Source organism: Hyaena hyaena, unplaced genomic scaffold (assembly GCF_003009895.1).
Source record: "Hyaena hyaena isolate Hyena2069 unplaced genomic scaffold, ASM300989v1 scaffold_102, whole genome shotgun sequence".
Taxonomy (NCBI): Eukaryota; Metazoa; Chordata; class Mammalia; order Carnivora; family Hyaenidae; genus Hyaena; species Hyaena hyaena.
The window spans coordinates 1,953,712-1,979,211 of NW_024080734.1; the positions used below are offsets into that span (position 1 = coordinate 1,953,712).

General features: G+C 46.9%; 1 protein-coding gene across 1 annotated transcript in view; it reads right to left on the reverse strand.

Annotated features, from left to right (window-relative positions):
* Positions 1–11,574: 11,574 nt before the first annotated feature.
* The window catches only part of LOC120234106, a 115,446-nt gene continuing 101,520 nt past the window's right edge, over positions 11,575–25,500 (reverse strand). The window contains exons 4-5 of the mRNA XM_039235762.1: positions 13,486–13,709; positions 11,575–12,719 (exon numbers count right to left, since the gene is read on the reverse strand). Of these exons, the coding sequence (XP_039091693.1) occupies positions 12,514–12,719; positions 13,486–13,709 (430 nt within the window). The 3' untranslated portion in view covers positions 11,575–12,513. The remainder of the gene's footprint in view (positions 12,720–13,485; positions 13,710–25,500) is intronic.

Here is a 25,500-nt window from a genome sequence, read left to right on the forward strand (position 1 = left end):
TGTACAGGACAAAGATCGTGCCCCTTTTCTTTTAAGAGCAAGACACTGAAATTGCACAGATCTCGCTGTTCGCATCCCATGGACCAGAATATGCTCCTAATGAGCTAAAAGAGAGCAGTGGGACGCGCCTTTATTCTGGATACTGATGCGTGGAGCTTAACATCGGGAGTCCTGATCCTATGGGAGGGAAGGGACAATGGACGCCAGGAGACACCCTGTAGCCTTCGCGTCGATGGGAGGCATTTAACACAGGCTTGACCCTCATCTCCCGGTCTCTATACCTCCTTCAACGTGCATTTGGATAAGACTGTTACCAGTGCTCGTAGGCTTTTATTTAACAAGTCACCGGACACCAGGCTGGACAGAGGACCGCCCCGCCCTCCCCATGCAGACGCTTTGACAGGGGCAGCCTGTGGCCTGAACCCCCAGCGGCGGCGTCCCCGTGCTCTAGGTGATAGCAACACGTCCTCAAACTTGCTTTTCTGAGCCCAGATGTCAGCCACATGAAGCCTAATGATCTGCAGCTGGTCCTGGGGCACCCGTAGACTCCCAGAGGCCCAAACCGGGGTATGATAATAATTATAATAATAATTGCTACCATTTAGTGCTTGCCCATGGCCTGGGTGCCAAATGGAGACTTTTAAATGATTGCTCATTTGCACACAGACTGTAAGCGAGGAGGTATGTTCTCCACTTTATAATGAGACAACCGAGGCTCAAATAAGCAGGCTTCCCTGAGTCTCCCCAGTGTATAAGTGGCCAAGCCAGGCAGGATGTGAACGCGGAGCTTTTTTCTACCCCTCCCCATAGGGGGTATTAATACCCCTAGAATATTAATAGTGGAGACCTTGCACACCCTCTGTCTTCTTCTCTGCAGCATCCATTCCCTTTTCCCTCCAAAGAGCTCCTGGTTCCCTTGTGGGGATATGAGGGGTGGGGAGGAACACCCCTCCTCCCCCCACTTACTGCCCATAGGGTCTAGGCCCCAGAAGTGGACAACACGGCCCAGGCCTAAAGTCCCTGGTATGTTACCCCCCATGGCCACACTGATTGTAGGTCTGTGGCCCAACTGAGGGACCTCTGGCTGGGAAGGTGACACGGAATCAGAAAGCATGGGAGGTGTGGCCCCGAGGCTGCCAACTTGTGAGATTCAGGGAGAGATGGAGAAGGCACGTTCTGGGAGTTTCCTTGATTCGCTGCACCAAGGCCTGCCTGAGCTGGAGTTACCTGGGTTGTTTGGTGATGTGAGCCCAAGGCTGCGCATCCAGGAAGTGGCCGCCATGGGACTGGAAGCGGGCCTGGAGCACTTGGCCACGCACCAGAAGAAAGACGATGGACAGGCCACGGCCCGACAGGGTGGAATCCACTCTCCCTTGCGGTCCTCTCTCCACTGACCCAGCCCTTTTACCCTTTCCTGACTTCACCTGGAGCCCTCAAGGCTCCTTCATTTATGGCCAACGTGGCCTTGATCAAATGGTTCGAAATTCCTGCCCTGAAGGCCCTCACTAGCTTTTACTTAGGTATTTTACCCACAAAATGCTGGTGATGCCATCCGAAGCTGCTGCGGTGTAGGGCAGGGTGCTGGTGGCCCTGGATGCTACCGCAGGGTTTCCAACGTGTCAGGGTTTGTGATGTGTCAGGTGCTCTCCTACGTGCCTGAGAGCCAACAGTGAGCAAGCACAGAAAAGATTCCCACCCTTGAGAATCCAACAGTCTAGGACCCCATTGAAACTGCTGGGCCTCCTTCCAGGACCGCGTTCAGAAATTACCAATAGATACTACATTCTTAGACTAGGGCTTCGCAATGGAAGCCTGAAGCTTTAGCCCATTACTGGCTGCCTACCAGGTATGTGTCTGGAAGTTGAACACGAGAGAGGATAATAAGGGAGGTTCCTTTTCATAAACTGTTCCATAATTGGGTATCAGTCAGGGTCTCAGGAGGAAACAGATGGCACGTGCAAAAGGAGCGTTAGAATTTAGAGGTGTGAAAGCCGACAAGGGGGTGAAAAGCCCCCACTGGGAACCTGCCACCACCCGTAGGCAAAAGAGGCAAGGGGAAGAAAGGTGGGGCTGCAGGCCCAGAAAGAACCTGGCTGTGGTTTTCCCACGGATTTGATGTTGTGTGATTGCAGCCATTAGCAATGTATGCCCCACTTCTGTATCTAAAGCTCAGTTTTGGGGCACCTGGGTGTCTCAGCTGGTAAGCATCCGACTCTTGACTTCGGCTCAGGTCATCATGTCTAAGTTGGTGAATTCGGGCCCCACGCTGGGCTCTGTGCTGACAGCGCAGAGCCTGCATGGGTCTGTCTCCCTCTCTCTCTGCTCCTCCCCTGCTTGCTCTCAATTTCTCTCCAAATAAATAAAAATAAACTTTAAAAAGGGGCACCTGGGTGGCTCAGTTGGTTGGGAGTCCAACTTTGGCTCAGGTCATGATCTCGCAATTCACGAGTTCAAGCCCCACATCAGGCTCTGGGCTGACAGCTCAGAGCCTGGAACCTGCTTCTGATTCTGTGTCTCCCTCTCTCTCTTTGCCCCTCCCCTGCTTGTGCGTGCGTGCTCCCTCTCTCTCCCTCTCTGTCTCTCAAAACTAAATGTTAAAAAATTTTTTTAATAAATTAAAAAAAAAAATAAAGCTAAGTAGTTTCTCCTGGGCTCTAGCCAATGCCTGACAATGTCTCCTCCTGAGTCGGCCATAGGCAATGCAAATACAAGACATGAGAATCAGCACTCAGAGCTGGATTACTAGGTAGGCAGGTGAAGCGTGCATCCAGCAATACAGAGGGACCTAAAATATGAGGAATGGAAAGTATTTTAATACATGGATATTTCAAAAAAAGGATTGGAGTGTGCATGGTGGTTACACCAGTGCCAGGACAACCAGACAGCTACAAGGACAGAAGCAGACCTATCTTTAGGTCACACCATGCACGAAACATAACTCTCATAACAGCTAAAAATTCTAATGTCTAGAAAAACATAGGAGGAAATCTTCACAAACTTGGGCTGAGCAAAGGTTCCTTCCATGCGACAAAAAATTGTTTTGCCACAAGCAAAACAACTATGAATGGACTCAATCAAAATTTAAATCTTCTCTTTTTCAAAAGGCACAATTAGGAAAATTAAAGGCAAACTACAGACCGGATAAGTTATTTTCAAAACAACTATTTGACAAAGGCCTTGTATCCAGAATACAAAAAAACAAACAAAAAAAACACCAAAAACAAAAAACCACTCCTGCGACTTGATAATAAGAAGGAAAATAACCTAATTCTTTTTAAATGAGAAAAATAACCTTTGCTTCTCAAAAGAGGGTACACGAGTCTCCAATAAACATGTAAAACGATGGTGGTTATCAGGAATATACAAATTTAAACCACAATGAGATATGACTTCATATCCACTGAAATGGCTAACATCTTTAAAATAAAAGTCTGATTGTACCAAGTCTTGTTAAGGATGTGGAGCAATGACATGCTCTGCTGATGAGTAAAAGAATGGTACAACCACTTCGGAAAATAATTCGGCAGCTTCCTCAGGGAGTTAAATATCTACTTAGCATAGGATCGAGCCATTCCACGGCCAGGTATTTACCTGAGATAAGTGAAAATACAGGCTTGTCCTCAAATGTTCCTAAGAGTCTTTTCGCAACAGCCCCAAACTGAAGGCAATCCAAATACCCAACAACACGTGAATGGATACACAAATTGTGGGTATATGTATACAGTGGAATCCTACCTGGAGTTAGGAATCTAAGAAGCAGGAAGCAGAGTAAAAGAGCCCATACACAAAAGAATATCTTCTGAATTATTCCATTTATGTGATGCCCCAAACCAGGCAAACTAGTCTATACTGACAAAAATCAGACCCATGTTTGCCTGGGCTAGGGGATCTAGGGCCTCCGTGGGAAGGGGGCACCGGGGAACTTTCTGTAATGACGGGAATATTCTCTACCTTGACTGGGGTGGTGGCTACCCACGAGGTGTACGCAGTTGATAAAATTCATTGAACTGTACACCTAAAATGTGTGGGTTTATCGTATGTAAGCTACAGCTCAATAAAGGTGACCTTTGAAAATGTGTTTAAGCAGTTACAGGAAACATCAGAATGCTGTTAGGCTCCATGTAAGGACACCGTTGGAAAGAGCATCTGTTCGGGGCGCAGGCTCTATTGGTTTCAGCCAGGCTCTGCTGGGAGTCGGGATCTACTTCCCACTCCTTGAGGCTCATTCCCCCCACTATCAGCTCCGTGGATGCATTCCTGGTGACTTCCAGAACCAACCCTGTGATCAGAGGGTGGGGTCCTAAAGTCTCCTCATTAATGTAACAAAAGACCCCTTTATTGCTCCAATCACTTAGGAAATCCTGAGGGTTTTAGGAGCCATGTGACAGAAATGGGGGCGAAGACCAAACACATACTTCTGCTCATAAGTCACAGTATCACACTCCCTCTCTCCCACGCTCACACCCCATCCACCACCGAGTCCTGCTGCTCCGCACCTCTCCACTTTGACTTCCCTCCATCCCCGCAGTCCCCGCACTAATTCAGGCTCCTTCACCACCTCTCTGCCTCCTGTTTGCCCTTGCTCTTCCCAGGCTGCAATCCACTGCGTCAGCAACCTGACCTTACAACATTCCTGCTTCCAATCGTCCTACCCCTCAGGTGGAGAGGGCGCCCTGCCCACCCAGCACCCATTCTCCTCTCCTCCCTTAAGAAAAGAGCCTCTTTGGGTAGGATTGGCAATCAGCCCCCCTGAGAAACCACGCTGCCAAGCCCTTTCAGATACACATCTAAGTTTTGCACAACAGTATGAGGGTGGGAGTTATTTGATGGAGCTTCCAGGAAAGCATATTACTAAGAAACTGACTCAGCTGGGAGAACCGTTTGACCTTCCCAGGCCGTCCTTCTCACTGACTGGAATACGAACATGATGGCTAGGGCAGCAGCAGCTATCTGGTGGCCAAGAAGGGACGCTGAGGATGGAGACAGGTGCCAAGAATGGTGGAGCTAGGAGATTAAACATGGTCTGGAACGTTGGCACCTGTAAACCGCCAACTTCTGGCTTCTTTTACAAAAGAGAGAAGTATCTATCTTGCTTACACCACAGAGAAATATCTAGCTATGTCTCTCTTACAAAGAGCTGAAAGCAAGTCCTAGCTATTACGGCATCCTAAATGCCCTCCCCAGAGAGTCTTGGATTCCATAACATGGCGTTTCACACTCTAACCGTCTAATCGTGGGAGTGTTTGTGTGTGTATACGTTTTTCCCTAGAAAGGGGGTCACCAGTTTTCATCAGATCCTCAAACATTTTGTCCCCCACAAAATGTTTTCAACCTTCTATAACAAGCCCACTTTGTACATATACCTATCTCCTTTGGCACATTAGGAAATCTATTCCGAACATTTAAGCACCTTGTAAAGAGCTACACTCAGGGCAAGTGAAGGGTGAAGAAGTAAGGATGACTTTTGGAGGAAAAGACACCAGGAGAGAAGCAGAGTACTTCTGAGGGTTGGAAGTCAGAGCAGAGGACCCGTGTTTGCACACTGGGCCTGGGCTGCGCTAGGACTTGGCTGGGGCCTACTGGGGCCCTATGCCTCTATGGCTTTCATTATTGAGGGCCATCCTTATAATGAGCTGTCTGCCTTCAATTCTGCTTGACTGTAATGCTCTCCAGCTGATTGCTCAGTAATTGAGAGGCTCTGGCTTTTGAAGTCATCTCATCAACCCAGCGTGTTCCTCTGTTCAATTTTGGGGTTACCCGGGAGAGGTACAAGCCCCCATATTGCCAGGGTGCCTTAGAGCATGTGTTTGGAGCCTTATTCAATGGCCACAGTGGGGCTTCACAGGCCCAGGTGACTTCAGTAACCCGTTTCACTCAGTTCCAGGAGAGAGAAAATGCAACTTGTGAAAAACCACAAAGTTTGCTGAGCACCTGGGTTGCTAAGCCTCCTACCAAGCCTCACAGACTCCCTTTGCAAGTATTTTCTCAGACTCTTACAACAACATTAGGAAGGATTTCATGTAGTGGATATTTTTCTTCCTGTATTTAGGTGCCCAGCACCTGAACCTCCTTCCTGTGTTTGGGATATTCCCTAGCACATGAATCTTAGTGGAAGGCAGGATCCACCTCCCTCACCTTCCAGCCTCTTGTGCAGGGCACTGCCAGCAATCATTTCATAATGTCACATGGAAGCTGATGACACTAAGCTGAAAGACAATGGCGAAACACCATGGTAGTGAAACATCTCATTTCTGGCACTAACTCTTAGGGGCAGTTACAGGGGACTACATTTGTGGCATCTGGACCTCGGTGGCTACAGTGGTAACAGAGTCCTTGCAGGACAGATTCGATGGCTTGATTGTGGCCAACGTGCTGGCTGCCCTTTCTTCCAAGCCCAGTTTTCCTCTTCATATTGTAAGTGGGGTAACAGAGGCGCCTAGAGGAAAGTAACCCATGGAGCCTAATAGCCATAGTCTGGGACTACTGCCTAGGTCGCTCAAGCTGGACCAGTGCATGGTTCTTTGAGCTCCATTCCCTCCTTAAACTTGGAAGTCAACTAGGAAATATTCTAAAGCCACATAAAAATGTAGGTCCATAATTCCATGGCATGAGTGTATCTCAGTCCACAAAACAGGCATTTAGGTAGCACTTACTATGTATGCAGTCACTGTGCAGGTACGGGGAGGGTATGTTAACTGCTGTTCTGTAACAGACTGCCCTTAGCCTTTGTAGCTTAAGACAACAAGCATTTATCATTGCTCACGAGTCTTCGGCTCAGCTGAGTGGTTCCACTGGTCTGAGCTGGCTCGTGTATGCATCCACAGTCAGCTGCGTGGCATCCAGGCAGCCCTGCTGTTTGGGCTGGGATCTCTCCCATGCTCAGGGGTCAACTGACTATAGGATGGCTCTCCTCCACAAGGACTTCACCCTGTGGCAAGCCAGCCTAGGGTTGTTCTCAGGGTGATAGTGGGGCCCGAGAGAGCAAGTGGAAGCACTCAAGACTTCCTGGGCCAAGGCTGGGAACCAGCACACCCTCGCTTTTGCTCCACCCTACTGACCAAAGCAAGTCAACATAGCAGCCCAGGTTGGACAGGTGGAGAAATGGACCCCACTTCTTATAGGAAGAGCTGCAAAGCCACCCTACAGAGGGCAGGCTATCACAGGATGATAATGCAAGAGACAGACTTGTTTTACTTGTAGGCTCTCTATACCTCTGCCTCATTGTTCAAAGGCTTTAGGGCAGCTTGCAAAACCAAATATGCAATTGAAAATGTAAGTGAAGAAACCAAAATCTAGAGGAAAGTCCTGAGTTCCGGAAGGAAGTCAAGACTCTGAGAAAACAAGTAATTCCCAGGGCCCTGGGCTCCCAGCAGCATGCCCCCCTGCCATCTGACACGGACTTTCCACACGGTGAACATCTCAAGTCAGGGAGTACAGCTTGCCCGTCCCCTGCCAGGTGCAGAGATGCGTGTTTGGGACGGTCGTGGTGCGTCCTGCTGAGTTTCCCAGCAGCCAAAGTGGAGGGAGGGGCGTCAGTTGACTCATTTGTGTTGTTGTTGTGGTTGTTGTTAGAGAGAAAATCATTCCTGGCAAAGCTTTCTCTTAACACCTTCTGCTGGAAAAAAGCAATCTTCATGTAGGACTTCATCCAAGTGGCCCTAAATCCATAAAGGGACAAATATCTACAACGAGCTGACAGGAGTAGAACACAGGGTACATGGAGCTGGCTCCTGGGCTGTCTCCAGGTGAAGGGTGATGGGCAAAGATGGATGGACATATGGCGCAGGGTCAACTAACATGATACGCAAGTCATGTCAGATGCGTTGGTCTGCAAGAAGGCAGAGGCCTCTGGTAAAAGAAGCCACGCTGGGGAGGCCTCAGTCTGCCAGGCACTGTGCCAGGTAGCGCCCATCCGGAATCCCCTACACTCTCCGACAGCTACTAGTGATGGGCATTTCCTCCTGTAATGAAAGAAACTGAGACTCAGGCAAGTCAATGTGACTTGCCCAAGGTCCCATAGCTAGAAAAGGGCCAAAACCTGTCTGTTTCCATTGATGTTCTTTCCCCAGGCCATACGGAGAAGCAATCCACTATAATCCTCTACGATTTTATCAAAAACAGAAACTCGTATGGGTCAAGAGAATGAAAATGCATAGCTCCTATAATGCACATGAAGACCTGGTTTTTAGGGTTCCTATACCTCATCTTTCAGGCCTCAACTTAGAGGAAATGGATAGCGGTTACACACTCCTTCCCTCCTATACTTGCTTTTATAACTTGGGCATGTTTTGTTTGTGTGTTTATAACATTCTTCTTCCATGAAGGAATTTGCGGTGGTGTAAACAAAAACACACACAATGTATGGTACACACGAGAACCAAGGAAAAGGAAAATGTACTGGTCACAAGGTGGTATGAAATAACCTGAAATTGAGCTTTGAATGTGGTTCTGAGCTTCCTGTCAGCCAAAACAAAGAGAGAGAGAGAGAGACAGAGGTTACAGATTAGTTATTCACATATTTTCAGAAGAGAAGGAGGGTATACCTTTCCCTCAAGTTTCTCCTAACACTGAATTCTAAAAGAAATTTGTTTATGAAGCATCACTGAGTGAGTGATACACAGACAAATATCTTCAGTGATATTTTTTTTTGAAATGAATACATTCATGAACTTTCTATGGCTATCTACGTATGACATTAAAGCTCAACCAGAAAATAAAATTCCAGGGTGCCTGGGTGGCTCGATCACTTAAATATCCAATTCATTTTTTTTTTTTTTTTTTTTTTTTTTAGAGAGAGAGAGAGCAATCAAGTGGAGGAGAGGGGCAGAGGGAGAGAGAAGAGAAAATCTTAAGCAGGCTCCACCCTGAGTTTAGAACCCAAAGCAGGGCTCAATCCCACAACCCTGGGGATTATGACCAGAGCTGAAATCAAGAGTCAGACGCTCAACTGACTGAGTCACCCAGGAGTCCCAAGTATCCAAATCTTGATTTCAGCTCAGGTCATGATCTCACAATCACGAGGTCATGAAGTGAAGCCCCACACTGGGCTCCACACTGGGCGTGGAGTCTGCTTAAGATTCTCCCTCTTCCTCTCCCTTCCCCCGCCCCCCATTCATGCTTGCACACCTGTGTATACTCTCTCTCAAAAAAATAAAATAAATAAAATAAAATAAAGTAACATTCTGAGACAGGAATTCTGATAGGTATTATAGGAAACTGATATAATAGGAAACCCACTCTTTATACACTGCTGGAAGTTCACAAAGAATTGCCTCTTTTAGTATGCGGGCACAGTATTGTGGTACTTGCTAGATTTTTTCACTCCATATCAACCTTTTCAGCTGCAAGCGGTAGAAAACCCAACTTCAAGGTGATTTATCAAAAAAAGAACTTTTGATTCATGTTATTCAAAAGGTCTGGCTTCAGGCACAGCTAGATCCAGTGGTTCAAGTAAGGTCGGTTTCTCAACAACCCTCAGTGCTTCGTTGGTTTCATTCTCACGATTCTTGTGGTGGCAAAATGGTTCCTGTAACTTTGAACCTTATATCTGGTCTACTTCGTGCCCAGAGAGAAAGAAGTCCCCCAGCAGCAAGAGCCTCGGGAAACAAAGCATCTATTTTGTTTTCGCCATCTCAGTTTTGTCATGAAAACAACCCAGGGCCAACGATGGTGGTGAGAGGAATGTGACACCTCCCTGTTAAGTGGCAGTCCCTTAACCTGACCACACACACCTTGAGAGCTGCCGGGAAAGAGGAGACGGATGGTGAGGAGAGAGACGGCAATGGCCAGGGTGCCTATCTTCTACATTCGCGGGCCTGCCTTCGAGAAAAGAGGGCTTGGTCTATGAAATCAGATTATTTTCAGAGACCCGAGAGATTACCGATTCCTTCCAGAATTTCATTCTTAAACTTTTAATGATCATTCAAATTTATGACCATTAAATTATTGATAAGGAACTCCCTAATCCATTTTCTAGGTGGGCAGGGAGGGTGACTTGACTGTCACCCTTACTGTTCAGCAATTACCATCTCTCTTGGATCTCCCATTTTATTGATTCTGAGATATACATTTTTTTTCACATATTAGCACTTCCAAACTTGGGCTGTGTGGCAGCTATTAAGCTTTCCAAAAAATAGGCCAGTTCTCTTTGCTCTGGGGACAAGGTAGAGTTGCATTTCTCCAGCTGCAGAGCCCTTTGAGGTTAAACGTGCCCACGTAACTTGCTTTGGCCAACAGTGTGGTTTCTGAGTAGGAGCCTTGAAGAGCCTGTGTGGTTTTCCATGTAGCTTTGTCCCTGCCAAAGGATCGTGGAGCCTCCCCTCATCTGGGCTCCTGTTTTGGGCTGAACTGCGTCCCCCTCAAAATTCTTAGGTTGACGTCCTAACCCCCGATGGCTCAGAATGGAGCTTATTTAGAAAGAGGGTCTCTAAAGAGATAATGAAGTTAAAATCAAGTCATTACCATGGACCCTAATCCAATATGACTGGTATCCTTATAAGAAGAAGACATTAGGACACAGACACCCAGGTAAACCCATGTGAGGACACAGGGAGAAGACGACCATCTACAAACCAAGGAGAGAGGCCTCAGAATAAATTAGCCCTGAGATCATCTTGATCTTGGAATTTTATTTATTTATTTTTTAAGCATTCTTATTTATTTTTGAGAGACAGAGACAGAGTGTGAGCAGGGGGGCTGCAGAGAGAGAGGGAAACACAGAATCCGAAGCAGGTTCCAGGCTCTGAGCCATAAGCACAGAGCCCGGCGCAGGGCTCGAACTCACAAACTGTGAGATCATGACCTGAGCCAAAGTTGGCCACTTAACCGACTGAGCCACCCAGGCGCCTTGATCTTGGACTTATAGACTCCAAAACTGGGAGACAATACATTTCTGTTATTTCACCCCCTTGTCTGTGGTACTTCGTTATGACAGCCTGAACAAACTAATAGAGTCCCCAGGCGACTGCAGTGAGCAGAACCCTCCCATCCCCTGCACATGAAACATAAGCTAGAAATAAACTTTGGTTGTACAAGCCACTGGAACTTTGTGGCCATTTGTTACTGCTGCATAACCTATTCTATCCTAACTGAAAAGGAAACACCTCACAGCTGATGTAGTTAGAAAGCAATGTGCCACAATGGACTGCCTTTTTTCTCTCTTAGAAGCAATGCAACAATCATCTTGCAACAAGTATCATTCTATATTAGTTGAAACATGGTATGTGCAGCATATGATAGTTGATAAAATATGCATATATCCATTGCTACTTTGCATTTCCACAATAACACAGTTGTAGCAGCAATAACAACAGCTAACACATTCAAGCACTTACCTTGTGATAGCTACAATACCAAACACTTTCCATACTTGTATATATATTTTAAATGTTTATTTGTTTATTTTTAAGAGACAGAGAACATGAATGAGGAAGGGGCAGAGAGATGGGGGAGAGAGAGAATCCTAAGCAGGCTCCATGCTCTCAGCACAGAGTCCAATGCAGGGCTCGAACTCACAAACCGTGAGATTGTGACCTAAGCTAAAACCAAGAATAGGTCACTTAACCGACTGAGCCACCCAAGCACCCCCATACTTATAATTTTAATCCCCTCAAAAAAACCCAGGAGGCATATCATCCGCATTTGAAGATGAGGAAATTTAAAGAAGTAAAATGAACCCCGTGCCCCCACCCTACCCTGTAGTAAGTTGTAGAACCCAAACCAAGGTCTCTAAGCTCAGGGACTCCACTGTTTTCCATGAGGCAGTCTATTTTTTCTTTCATTTTGTAAAATATCACATATCTTTCATTTCAGGATATGCATTATACTTACTAGTAATAAAACTTTCATGTTTTCGTTTAGTAATTTAAGCTTCCCAGTGAAATCTGGGAAGCTTTTCTCATACAGACTTCAAATATCTAAATCTATGTAGTTAACCGCTGCATGTAAATACGGTGGAATTTTTTTCTGTGTAATATCCACAGCGCATGATAAGCCATCTTTTTTTGTTGTTCTGGTTGGAAAAACAACCCTTCTCTACAAACTGTGTGATGATTTATTCGATTGTTGTTATTCATGGCTCGGAAAAACTTAGAATGCTCAAAATAAGCAAAAACATTTCTGCAGCTGCTGCAAATGATCTGCTCCCCGGTACAAAGTTGGCCCTGAACGGCGTCGATCGTGCACAAGTGCCAGCCTCATACTGAAGCCATTAGCACTTTCAAGGAGCGTGTGCTAATGGGGATGTCCTTGTGAAAAGTCTGATTACTGGTAGAATGCCCAAGCTACTCTTTGACCCTGAAATCGGTGCGGCGATCTCCAGGGCCCCTTGCACGCAAGAGCACCCTTTCTCACGCAACTGGAGCCGTCCGGAGCAGGGAAGGATGAGGTGTTAAGAGAGTCCTAATGAGCCATGTTACAGATGTGTAAAACAGCTGGGGGGTGATGTCACTGTGCTCACCCTGCCGCCTCTGCTACTTGCTGCTGTTATTAGAAACAGACACTGGAGGAGGGCACCTAGAATACGCGCCGGTCCCTTCGCGACCACTCTCTGGTCCTAATTAGGTAGGCTGGGCCCCAGCTGGCGCACGTAAACCCCGCCAGGTGACTGCAATGCGCCGTGGTTTCTGATCCAGACAAGCTCTGCTCCGGCTTGCACAGGGACGAGGCCATCCTCGGTGAGGGATTTATTGTCCCTGTTACATGGTGAGCCTGACCCCTGGCTGGGTGGGGAGAAAAATGAAATGCTCAGGGAAAGGATCTGAAAAAGGACTACAATTAATCACAAACTTTGAACATGTTCAATTAAGAGTGTGATTCTTAAAGCGCCTTATGTCTGATGATGTCAGACTCTGTCATGGCTGTGAGTTTAAGACTTGTTTTCCAAAACAAACACGAGGAATCATCTTCCTTGTTGCTAACTCCTAACATACATTTTTTCCCTCATTAAGCTGGGAAAGGAATCCCATAAGTGCCTACTATGTGCCAAGTGGCTGCCCAGAGCGGGTTAGTTAATACTTTGGCAACCCTAGGAACAATTATTGCAGATGAAATTGGGCTCAGGGAGGTGTAGTGATTTATCCAAAATCACACAGCTAGGAAGTGGAGTGGAATTTGCATTCAAGCCAGCAAACCTGCAGACCATGTCTCCAGCTCCCCCACCCACATCGTGGGTCAGTTTCCTGACCACATGGTACACGACTGGCTCTCTTTTCCTTCGCAGCGCTGACCTCAGTTTTAATGACACGCTTCTCAGCGTGATTAGATAAATGTTCCCCACCGAACTGTGAGCCCCACAAAGACCGAACCCACACCTCATTTTGGCAACTATTTACATTAAGTCACTAGTGGTTGCTACCTACCGTCCGCATCACTCCCCTTCTCCTTGCTAGCGGAGTCAAGATTTTGACCTGGTATTTACTTCTTCAAGTGACTCAAGGCTAAATCCCAGTGAGTCTAAGCCAGTGACGGTGTCCCCATTCCCCTTACCAGTAAATGACTGAGGAGAGGGGCCTGAGGGCCAGTTCTGGTCAACGAGATTGGAAGGGGAGCCAGCTGGAGGAATTCTGGGAAAACTGTTTCTGCTCTTAAAAGCAAAGGCATAGTAAGAAACAGTCTCTTCCCTTCCTCTTGGCATTGTCATCTGTGCACGAGATGCTGGGAACTGCAGCAGCTGTCGTGTGACTGTAAGGAGAGCCAGCCAAAGGGCAAAGCTGAGAACAGAGGGGGAGATGGAAAGAACACAACGTGGGAGCTGTAAGAATTAAATAGCACATTCATTTATTCATCTTGCTATTATTTGTTGAGTGACTACTAAATACCAAGCAATGAAAATGCAACAGTAAGCAGACTCAAAATGGTCCGTTCTGAGAGAGTTCCCTCTAGGGAGAGAGGCAGACATTAAATAAGGGAACATTTATATCATATACAAATGCAGGGAGTTACACTTCCAGTAATGGTATGGTAACTTGTGTTGTGCTAGCCCCCCTGACAGCATACAAACTGGACAAAACAACCATTTGAAGGCAATGGAGAGTTACCAAAAGCAGACCAAAACTGGAGGGAAGCTGACTAAGCTCCAACCTAAGAAAGAACAGGCCCCAATCGATGTAGCCCAGAGTGGCTGTACCTCAAGCAAAAATCCTCACCGTTACTGGTTTAAAGAGTCAGAGAATGGAGTTTAAGGCTGCCAGAAGGGTAGAAAGCAAGGGGGAAACCCTGGAAAGGAGAGAGCCACAAAATACCAAACTTCTAAAATCGGCATAAAAACTCTACCCCAAAATCTTGTTGACTCCTGAACTGTGGGTGCATAGGGAAGATTCCAAGGTTCTCAGCAAAAAGTTCTCAGCCTGGAAGTTGAAGAAACTGAGGAGTTTCAGCTTCTATCCACAGCAAAGGAGTCTGAGTTTGGAGTTTCAACTCAACTGAGTCAACAGCTTGGTGGAGCAAAGCCCCACATTCTTCAAAGAAAGATAACTGAATCCAGAAGTCATACAAGGTATCCTTCAAAATCCTCAGGATACAATAAAAAAAATTACCAGGCATGCAAAGAAACAAAAAGTGAGACTCACAGCCAAGAGAAAATAGCCATCAATAGATATCAACTCTGAGACGGTCCAAATGTTCACATGAGCAGAAAAGCACTTCAAAACAGGTATTATAAACATGTCCTAGGATTTTAAAGGAAAACACTGTCATAAATATAAAACAGATGAGGAATCTCAGCCGAGAAAGTAAAACTATTTCAAAAATAATAGTACAATACATACAAAGGAACAAATATACAAATGATGACTAACGTCTCATCAAAAACCATAAAGTCCAGAAGACAATCAAAGGGCATCTTTAAAAATGTCAGGAAAAAAAGCATCAGCCGAGGAGTCTATATTAAGTAAAAAAAGCCTTCAGAAATGAAGGTAAAATAAAGATATCTTTTTTCAGGTAAATAAAAATGTAGAGATTTTTCTACAGCTTCAATTTATAGAATAGTGTACAAAGAACTCCTACAACTCAAAAAACAAGATATTTAAATTATTTTATTGTCAGAAGACTTGAACAGACATTTTATAAAAGAAGATATACCAATAACACCTAAGCACACGAAAAAGCCCTCACCATCATGAGTCATCAGAGAGATATAAATTAGAACTGCAATGACATGCATCTACATACCCGCTAGCATGGCTAAAATTTAAAATACCGATGACTTTAAATACTGGCTAGGTTGTGAAACAGTAGAAACTCTCATACATTGTTGCTGGAAGTACTAAATGGTACAACCACTTTAGAAAACTATCTGGTTTCTCATAAAGTTAATTACATGTGAGCTATATTCAATAGAACTGTTACTCATCCCCCCACCAAACACAAAAGAAAAAGGAAAAATAGACATCTAAACCATTAATCGAGTAATTCTACTTTTAGGTATTTATCCAGGAGCAATGAATATTTAAGTTCACAAAAAACACATTTACATGAATGCTCATAGCGGGTTTTTTCTTTATAGCCCCGAAGTGGAAATAACCCAGATGTCCATCAACAGGAGAGTGAATAAACAAATTGTGATGCACTCATAAAACAGAGTAAGTACTGCTTAGTAAAAAGAGGAAACTAATGACACATGCAATAACATTAATGCCTCTTACACACATTATGTTAGTTGAAAGAACCCAGATACAAAAACAATATTTACTGTATAATTAATTGCCTTTCTATGAAGTTCTGGGATAGGCAAAATCTCAATGATGAACCTACATAGACAAAAATATCAGAAAGGTTATCATGGAAGTAAAATTAAGAGGTTCTTAGAAGCAACGACACATAGGTAGCACGGTACAGACAGCCTGCACTCAGATCTTGCTTTCTAAATATCAACCTCCACTCGGGCACCTGGGTGGCTCAGTCGGTTAAGCGTCCGACTTCAGCTCAGGTCGTGATCTCCTGGTTTGTGAGTCTGAGCCACCCCACTGGGCTCACCGCTGTCAGCACCAAAGCTGTCAGTGCAGAGCCTGTTTAGAATCTTCTGTCCCCCTCTCTCAGCCTTTCCCCTGTTCATGTTTTCTCTCTCTCAAAAATCAATTTAAATTTATTTATAAAAATAAACATCATTCTCCACTCAAAGGAACTAGCAAATGCCTCTGGGAAAAATGTTGATTTAGGGGCTGAGGCAGACGAGGTGAGAACTCGTACCCAAAAGCAAGGTGGTGTTCAAAGAATGGAGGCCCATCAAGAGGATGTGAGAATCAGCTTGAAGGGGCCTCCACTGCCAAATTTGAGACAACTCAGACCTCAAAATAAGTATGTTACATTGAGTAAAATAAGAATCCAGGAGCCCATAATGATACAATTTTTTTTTTTTTTTTGAAAAAGAGTAAGTTCACAAATGGGGAAGAGAAAGTTCTTTCTTACAACAGAATGCCAGTTACTCAACATAAAAGGAATGACGGAATTAGGAAATTATGAACAGATGATAAAATCAGTGTATGTGTGGTGAAGATTAAGATATTTCCATAGTCTCAAACTATCTCCCCGCAGGTGATTTATCAAGTCTGAAGACAGAGAATTGCATTTATAATGAAGAAACATGGTAGATACCCCTTTAGCCAAGTGAGCAAAACTCACGCCCCCAAAACTGGGACAAAGCAACCCCATGTGCCTCCTGACATGATGCCTTGAAAAAGACACAATATCACTTGGGTGGTATTCTTGCCCCAAAACGCATGATACGAATATAATTGTGAGGAAACACCAGCTAAACTCAAATTTAAGAACATCCTGCAAAACAACCAGCCTTCAGTCTTCAAAAGAGTTATGAAGCACATGCCATTCCTGAATGACTCCAGTTGGGAGCATAACATACACTGGCTGAGGCCAAACGAAGCAGCCTCTTCCCCGGAGTGTTAAAGGACTCACAGCCAGTCTAAGTAGTAACCATTGTCCAGACCGAAATGGGAAGTTGTCTTAAGAGTAAGCAGATGTTGAACGTTTCTCAGTTACCCTGACCCAACAACAGCTACTGAAAAGAACACCCCTCTATGTCATGTGACCTTCCCCTTCTCTCCACATACACACACATCCAAGTCACAGGGAACTGAGCGTGTGAACCTAAGGGAACCAACCCCTGGGTCTGGCTCACAGCCAATCCGTTGCCTTCTCTGTGATCCAGTAGTTGCAAAAGGGGCCCCAACTCTCCAGCCCTCCCAGCACCCATACCCTCTGCAACATGACATTGCAGCTTTTCCCATCAAGAGGTAGATCCAATTTCCCCTTCCCTTGAATCTAGGCTGGCCCGTGACTTACTCTGGACAACAGGATGCAGAAGAGATGGTGTACAAGTTCTCAGACTGGGGCTTTAGAGGGCTTGAGTCCTTCCACGTGCTTGGTTCTTTGCTCTTCTGTGAGGACATGACTGAGCTGGCCTATTGGAGGATAAGACACAAAGAGCAGAGCCGCGTCTGTCCGTGCACCGCTGGTGACAACCGGACATGTGGGAAAGCCTATCCAAGGTTCTCAGGGCCACCCAGCTAACCCAAAGCTGATCACAGGTGCACATGACAGTCCCAGCAAGCTCCACGCAGCCCAGCAACCCACAGACCAGACTGGTACATAAACATAAATGTTTATCGTTATACCCCTCTGAGAAGTTGTTAATGATTGTTACACAGCATGGCTGTGGCAACAGATAACTGATACACTCTCCTAAAAACCACTGGAGAATCCCAGAGATGGCAGCCATAGATGGACAGTGCGGTACTTGCAGAGTCCTGTTGAGATGGGGTTGGAGGTAGTGCCGAATTCCCGGTGCAAGCCAAAGTTGTGGAGAGACAGAAACCACAAGGAGGCAGAGAGGCCAGTCTGCTGCCTCTCAGAAACAGATGCCAGGCGGCACCACAAAGGAAGAGAGGGGAAGACGAATTGCCAGACCACTTTCTAGTTCCCACAAGGCTGGACTTAACTCTGTACTTTCTTGTCACGAGAATCCCTTTTATTATTCCCCAATTAGTCACCCTTTTATCTGAGCTATTTTAAATGGCTTTCTATTCCTTACAGCCACCCTTTCCTACTATGGAGTAGACAGATCTCGAGGTCTGTAATCCCATTAAAAAATAATGTGATTTCACATATATCTGTGGGACCAAACACTGCCCTGAGCTGGACCACATAGCCAGAAATATCAGGATCTAGTGCTGAGATCTATACCCACCTCCATGATTCAGAGTCACAGGGGCTTCCGGGTGAGATTTTCATCCTGCTCCAAGCGTGTCTTCTTAAAACAGCCACATGGACTGTTTGGGTCATCTGTCCCTCTGGATCCATCTGTCCCTCTGGATGCAGCAAACGCAGCCCCTTAAACCTTAACCAAGACTCTTGACTCCTCAGAAAACTGAGACTGTCTCCTAAGAATGTGGCCAAGTACACCAAATGGAGTGGACCCTTCCGCATCCGTGACTGCAGAGTGGTCAGGGCAGTTAGGCTCAGAAATACGAACTCTACTCCCAGCTGCAAGACGTGTGTATCCAGTGCGGGTCTGGATCCCTGCACTTCCATGCACAGAAAAGCACGTGACATCGTTCCTTTTCCCGGCAGCCTCAACTACAGGCTCACACAGACGTCTCTTCGCATCATTAAGAAAGTACAATCACAGGGAGTCAACAGGTCAGGTCTCTCCGAGGCCTTCAAATCCCCAAATTTTCAGGTCTGAGGGATCCCCAAACCTCCCCCAGGCAGCTGCATGACATTAAATGGTTCTTCCTACATGGCTAACCGTCTTTCAAATATTCCCCAAACCGACCAGAGAGCAGGGAAACTCCCCAACTCCGAGGATTTCTTCCTCCCTCACATCCTACAGTGATTTCGGCTACAGAGCTCCCACCTCCTCAGGGTTGAGGGGTGAAAGGAGGCCGTGGCTGTCTCCTTTTCTGACTCAAGGGGAGGGTTTGAACAGCCTCCCCCTCCCCGCAGGCGCTCCTCTTGGGTAAGTGAGCTCAGCTTTTCCATATTTAGACCAAACGCCTCAAATTCCTTCCTGGCAGGTGTTCATAGATGTGAGCAAATTAGATTTTGAAAGTATTTCTGCCACAAGTCTCAGGCCTGAGAGGTAGGTTGCTTGCTAGAAGTCCCAGGCTGGCCAGCACTGACTCTCTGAGGTGCCGGAAGTCAGGCCCGGGGAGAAGGAGGAGGATCAGAGAAGCCTGGGTTCCAATTCCAACACTGCCACTCGCTGGCTGTGCAGCTCTGCGCACGTCACGACAGCTCCCCGGGCCGCGGGGTCCTCATTTGGAAAGCAGGTGTACTGCTGCTTTCCTCACCAGGGCATTTGGGAATCCTACAAGACGTCACATGCCGGACGTCTGGCTCATACTTAGCATTTAATAAATGGCTGTGCATTAGTCAGGGTTCTTGACTGCGAGCTGGGTGGTAATCAAATGGAATTTATTGGAAGGCTATCAGGGGCTCATAGAGTTGGCAGAGAGAGTAGTGATAAAGTCTGGAAAATGACCAGAAACCCAGAGATTACTGGAGGATTAGGCAACAGAGCCTTAGGAAAGTCATGGGCCATGGCCAACACACCACCACTGACCCTGAATCACTCACTTAAGCTTCCAGGTCCTGGAGTGAACTTCTGGTTGCCCTCATCTGAATTCAGTGCCCACCTGCCGCTCCCCGGTTGCAGCTGAAGCAGAGGGAGAACTGGCCATTTGTGCATCCAGGGGCGAGGCGGACACACCCCTTGCCCACCCAAGACTATACACAATGGCAGAGGGTGGGTCTCCATGGGGAAATCGAGGTGTTGGTAGAAGGTAGGCTGGATGTCAAACGGCCCCAAACCCACAAACGTCTGCACACTGCAGACGTTACTATTTACATCCATGAAACCAGTGCTCAAGTTATGTGATGTGAAGGGAGTGGGTGGGCAAAGGCTTCTAGAAAGCTCCATTCCTTGAGGTGAGGGAGTGGTGCCAAGCCTCCACTGGGCCTGCGTGGGTAACCTTGAGCAAGCAACTTCACCTGCCTGCCGAAGTTTTTGTTCTTAGCAGGAAAATGACAGCGGTGAGGGTCCAACAAGATGACCCATCTAGAACACATCAGAACACGAGCAGGTATGTGGCACCCACAGTAAGGGTTAGCCATGTGTGTGCCTGCAGTGCCTTCTGCAGAGAAAAGCAGCCTGGGGCCCCAAAGCAGAGAAGCAGGGGGCGGTGAGTATGCGACCCTTGCGGTACAGGTATGTCGCACACTGGGCTGGGAATAAATGGCTTTCTCAGACAGGGCACAGACACCCACTAGACTTGCTGAGTCTGGGCTTTTTTCGGGCTTCCAGCAATAACACACAGTCATTAGCAAGAGCAGGGGGTATGCGTTTCTCTCCTAATATAAAATGACTTCCCACCTACCACACTCCCCCAAATCACTCTCAGTCTGTCCTCGGAGGTTTTGCAGGGACGTTGAGCAACTTAACTATTTCGCAGCCCGGAGCTTCCCATCCCACCCACTCGTGACTCTGCTGAAATGTCAGAGAAACCCCGGCCCAGCTTAATGTAACCCGAGCGCTGCCAAGGACAGCCAGCCTACGGAAAGAGAATTTGGTTCAGTGAAAACATTGGAGACAGAGCAGACATACACATCTCTTTTTCTTTTTTCTGGAAGATGATTTTCCACAGTGAGCCGCAAGAGCCATTTTCTAAATGAGAAAATAATGGCCTGTATGTAGCAATTTGGAGCCCAAGCATTTATCATTGATTAACTCCGCAGGCTTTATGAAGCACCTATTCTATACGGAGCGTTCTATTACATCCCCTTAAAGGAGGACGGGGAGAAAGCAAAATAAACCTCGGATCTACTTTGCCTCTTATTTTCCCCCCGTTTTCCAGGTTTCCCACCCTCATGGTTTGCTCCCAGTGTCATTCAGTTCTGACTTTGTCACATCCTGGCTTGAAATTCTTTACTGACTTTCCATTACCTTCAGGGGCCTCAGCGCAATTTACCAAGTCTTTGTAAGACTCCTAGCCACTTCTCCAGCCTTTGTTCCTTCCCTGCCCCTCAGGCCCTCTGTCTCCTGCCATTCACTCATTCATTGGCCATTCATTCATTCCCCAGCACTTCCTGGACAGCCACTCCAAATCGGACTCTCTGTCAGCTGCTAGGGACACAGCAGGAGGGGACTAGACACATGAGATTCCCATCTCCAAGGAAGCTTACCTTCTAGTGGGGTGTAAATGATAACCAGAGAAAGAAAGAGATACGAGCGTTTCTGACCTTGAGAAGTGCCCCAAGGAAAATGCAACAGGGTGCTGTGCTAGCAACAGGAGGAGGAGGCAGAAACCTTTTGAGGGGGTGGTCAAGGGAAAGCAGCCACAGGTAAGCCGAGAACCAGCCTTTTCAAATTCCGTGATCATACAGTACGTGGTCTATCCTCTGCACAAGTGCACATGCCACTGCCTCCAAAATGCCCACCCATCCCTCCCCCACTCCCTCTTCCGCCTGTAAGGCTGGCTCTCTCTTACCTCCACAGGGTAACTGTTCCCAATCTGCCAGGGGCCTGTCTGGGCACCCCTCCTCTGTGCTCCCCAGATGCCCTGAGGCCCTTCTCCTGCTTACTGGCCACCCCATGATGCCCAGCATGAAAAAAGTAGAGCCCAGGTCACCTCTGCCTCCTGTGTAGAACCAGGGAAGGAGGAAAAAGCAGGAGGGGGACCGGGGGGTACCCAGATGGGATCTGAGCTTGGTGAACATCAACAGTTTTCCAACATTTTTTGTTTGATTAAATCCCAGAGGACATGTTTTCCTCCAGCTCCTTTTTCCTTTAACTTTTAAGCCATATGGTTCTGATTCATTTATACTTAACTAATTACAACATTGGTTTTGTAAGAGCTATTTGATGTCCGTGAGTCTTCTGAGCCCTTTCATACAATTTTCTAACCCTTTTTACTGTGAAACCCAAAGTGGTCTTTCGCCAGCTGTAAACAGCGCCCAGAGCCAGAAGGTTACGGTTTGGTCTTGGTTTGGTCACAGGGACTGAGCCTTGCGGTTACAAGGCCTCGGAATTTGGCAGAATGTGTTTTCTGACTCCCAGTGAAATGCTAAAAAAGGTCCTCAGGAAAATAATGAGAAGAGGACACGTAAATAAGACAAGCAACTCTTAAAAAGCCAGGCCCTTCCCTCCAGAGAAGCCCTCCCGGGGTCATGGCTTCTTCCAGCCCTTCCCCCCGGAAGGGCAGCCAGGAGTTTGATTGCTCAATAAAGTCCCACGGTATTTTCACTTCACGATCCTGCTGTGCCTCTTAGGATCTTAGAAAGTGGCATTTGTGTAAACAGGTAGGATTTTATAAGGATACTAGTGTTCCAGCCAACTCGGCAGCAAAGAAACTCTATTTTTGTTATAGGAGACAAAAGGCACTAAAACCAGCTGAGGGCCCACTATGTGCCAGATGGTCTGTAAAGCCAAGGGCATGTGTGGGGCGCCTGGGTGGCTTAGTCGGTTAAGCGTCCGACTTTCCCTTAGGTCATGATCTCGCAGTTCGTGGGTTCGAGCCCCGCATCGGGCTCTGTGCTGACTGCCAGCTCAGAGCCTGGAGCCTGTTTCAGTCTGTGACTCCCTCTCTCTCTGACCCTCCCCTGCTCACGCTCTCTCTCTCTCTCTCTCTCTCCTAGAAATAAATAAAACATTAAAAAAAAAAATTTAAAGCCAAGGGCATGCGGAAATGAAAAAAAAAAAAAAGGCAGTCCCCACTCTTCAGGAGTTTAGAGTCTATAGAGCTATAGTAATGTACGTCAGCAACTATCATTGCTTGACCACAATACACCCGGCATGATGTCGAGTGCTTCCAGAATGTTATTTCCACGAACACCTGTGATAACTTTAGAGGTCGGTGTTCTTCGTATCTCCCACTAGCACATGAGGGGAGTGAGTGTCTGAGGACGTAAGCAACCTAGTTGGTAAGCAGTAGAGTTGGGATTGGAACCCAAGTCAGTTTAACCCCAAAGACCACAGTGCCTGAAAAGAAGCTTATGGGAAAGCTCATGGATTCAGAGAAGGTGCATGCCAGGAATCAGGCCAAAGATCATCAGGATAAAAGTCAAAGAATGAGACACGGGTGAAAGAGACCTGGAAGGTAGAGACGTGAACTAACATTGTTGAATACCTGCTATGTGCCAGGAGTTCAGCCCCAGTCACACTCTCATTTTGTAGATGAGGAAGCTGAGGCTCAGATTGGTGAGGTCACTTGCCCAAGAACACATAGCCAGAAAAAAAGGACTGCTAGAGTTTGGACCCCATTCTGTCTGACTTCAAGGTTCTCTGAACACATCCTTACAGGCCTGACAACTTCTCCTTCCCACCGGGTCAGTGATAAGATCACCATCTCCTGCATTCAGCTAAGACCTATGTGAAGCGGGACATTTCAGAGGAAGTCAAGGTGAGGCCCATGTGAAACGACCTCAACAAATGCTACACAGGACGAGGAGCTGGGCCAGGAGAAAGGGCTGAAATCATGGAAAGAGGGTTTAGAATGATTAACAGTGGAAAAGACGTACAAAATGCAATCACCCGAATGGTAAGAGCGCAGAGTTTTCACAATGAGGAGGGAGCGGACAACAGCCAAATTTGGGTGGAAGCCAAACAAACAGAAAAGTGAAACCATGATACCAACATGTGTCTAGGCTGGTCGTGAGGGAAGGGGGTTTGCAGGTGGATGACAATTTGCAGTTTCTTTTAAAAAGCAAGAGAAGAAAACCTTTAGAGAGACCTGCCAAGGTCCAGTCATGTGCAAACAGGTTGATCCCATCTAGCACATTTTCTCGTTTCCTCTTTGCAGAGTCCTTCAGAAAGTGGCCTGATTCTCAGCAGCATCTGACAGTGGAGGACAAGAAAAACTCAGAGATACAACATGATTTTCCCAAGGTCGTGGACCTTGAAAGCATAGCTTGCATTATGTCAAGTGTCCTGCATAAAAGCCCTTGATGGCTTCCCATCGTTCTTAGAATAAAACATGAGTGTCACACCAGGACGCCCAAGGCCTTGAATGATGTGGCTCCTGTTGACCTCTCTGACCACATCCTCAGACCCCCCTCTCCCCTTCCCCCTGAATATTCCAGTCCCAAGTTCATTTTCAGTTCCTTGAATGCACTGTTTTATTTCCAATTTGGGGCCTTCGCAAATGCTGTTTCTCTGTCCCCAGGACTGTCCTTTCTCCAGCTCTTGATCCCTCTGGATCAAGCTTTAGTTCCAGCGGCTTCTCCAAGGAGCCTTTCTTGACTGCACAATCCACAGTGGGCCCTCCCACTGCTCTCTCCAGCCGCACCCCTCCTTTTATCACAGGCTGTGGCTCCCTTCACATTGCAGTGTTTTCTTGTCTGTTGCCCATCCCCCCACCCGGCTATAAGCTCCCTGAGAACTGACTTTGTTCAAACCCTCCCACGAAGCATCCTTTACCGTGACTCAGTGCCAAGTCAGGATATGTTCAAATAGAGTCTTCATAGCAGAGAGGTCAACCCCAGCCCTGGCCTACTCACAGCCCCTCCTGCAGGGGGAGCTCCACACAGGTCACATGACACTACAGCAGATGGACAGGAGATGGATAACAGACCCTCACATGACCCCCAGCACAGCAGTTTGGACCCAGGCTGGATATCTGACCCGAGAATCCACAAACTGACCAGCAACCGGAGACGTGTTGTGAAACAATGGGCTGGCCTGTCCTATTCCTCCTTCAAGACTTTCCAGTGAGCATGGAAGCGGAAAGGATGGCATGTGGTGGAGTCAAGGCCTCACTGGGCCACCTGCTCACAGAGATTTGAGGGGGCGGGACTCATGAGCAGGCAGGGGATGCTTGTGAATGAAACTGGATCAGAGCTGCCACAAGAGAAGAGACGCAGGGGTCCCCTGTCCCCTGGGCTGCCTTGGCTTCTGCCTGAACCATGATGCCAGGTCCCACCATGGAGGATCCTCAGTGAACCTCAATGTCTCCAGTGCCTTTTCCAGAAGACAGCTAGAAGTCGCTGTAATCTCCAAACTGAAGCAACCTCCAAGCCAAAGTTATATAGTTATATGCCAAAAATGCGTTAGAGCATGTGGTGAGAAGGTAGGTGTTTCACTGTACATGAAAAATCACAGAATTTTTTCAGGAAAGATGTGCCAAAAGTTGTGCTAGAGTGACTGCCTCCCTGAGCTCTTCCATAAATAAAGTGCCACGGCAGCAGGTGTAGCAGTCATGACTCTTCCAATTACAAGAGACAGAAACCCAACTCCTGGCTTCAGGAAGTGATGGATCCAGGTGCTCAAATGTGCTTTCCATCATCTCTCCACTCTACTTCCTTCTGCTTCAGGTTTTTTTCTCAGATATGTTTAGAGTGTCTCAGTGTCCAGCATCCTGACTTACATCCCTACCAGCAGGATAGAAGCTTGTCTTTCCTAAGGGTTTCACAGAAGTGCCAGGATTGCAGACACTAGATGATATGGGTGCTCCATCTTCAGCTCTGGTCAGGTGGAAGGAATGCCCTGGTAGG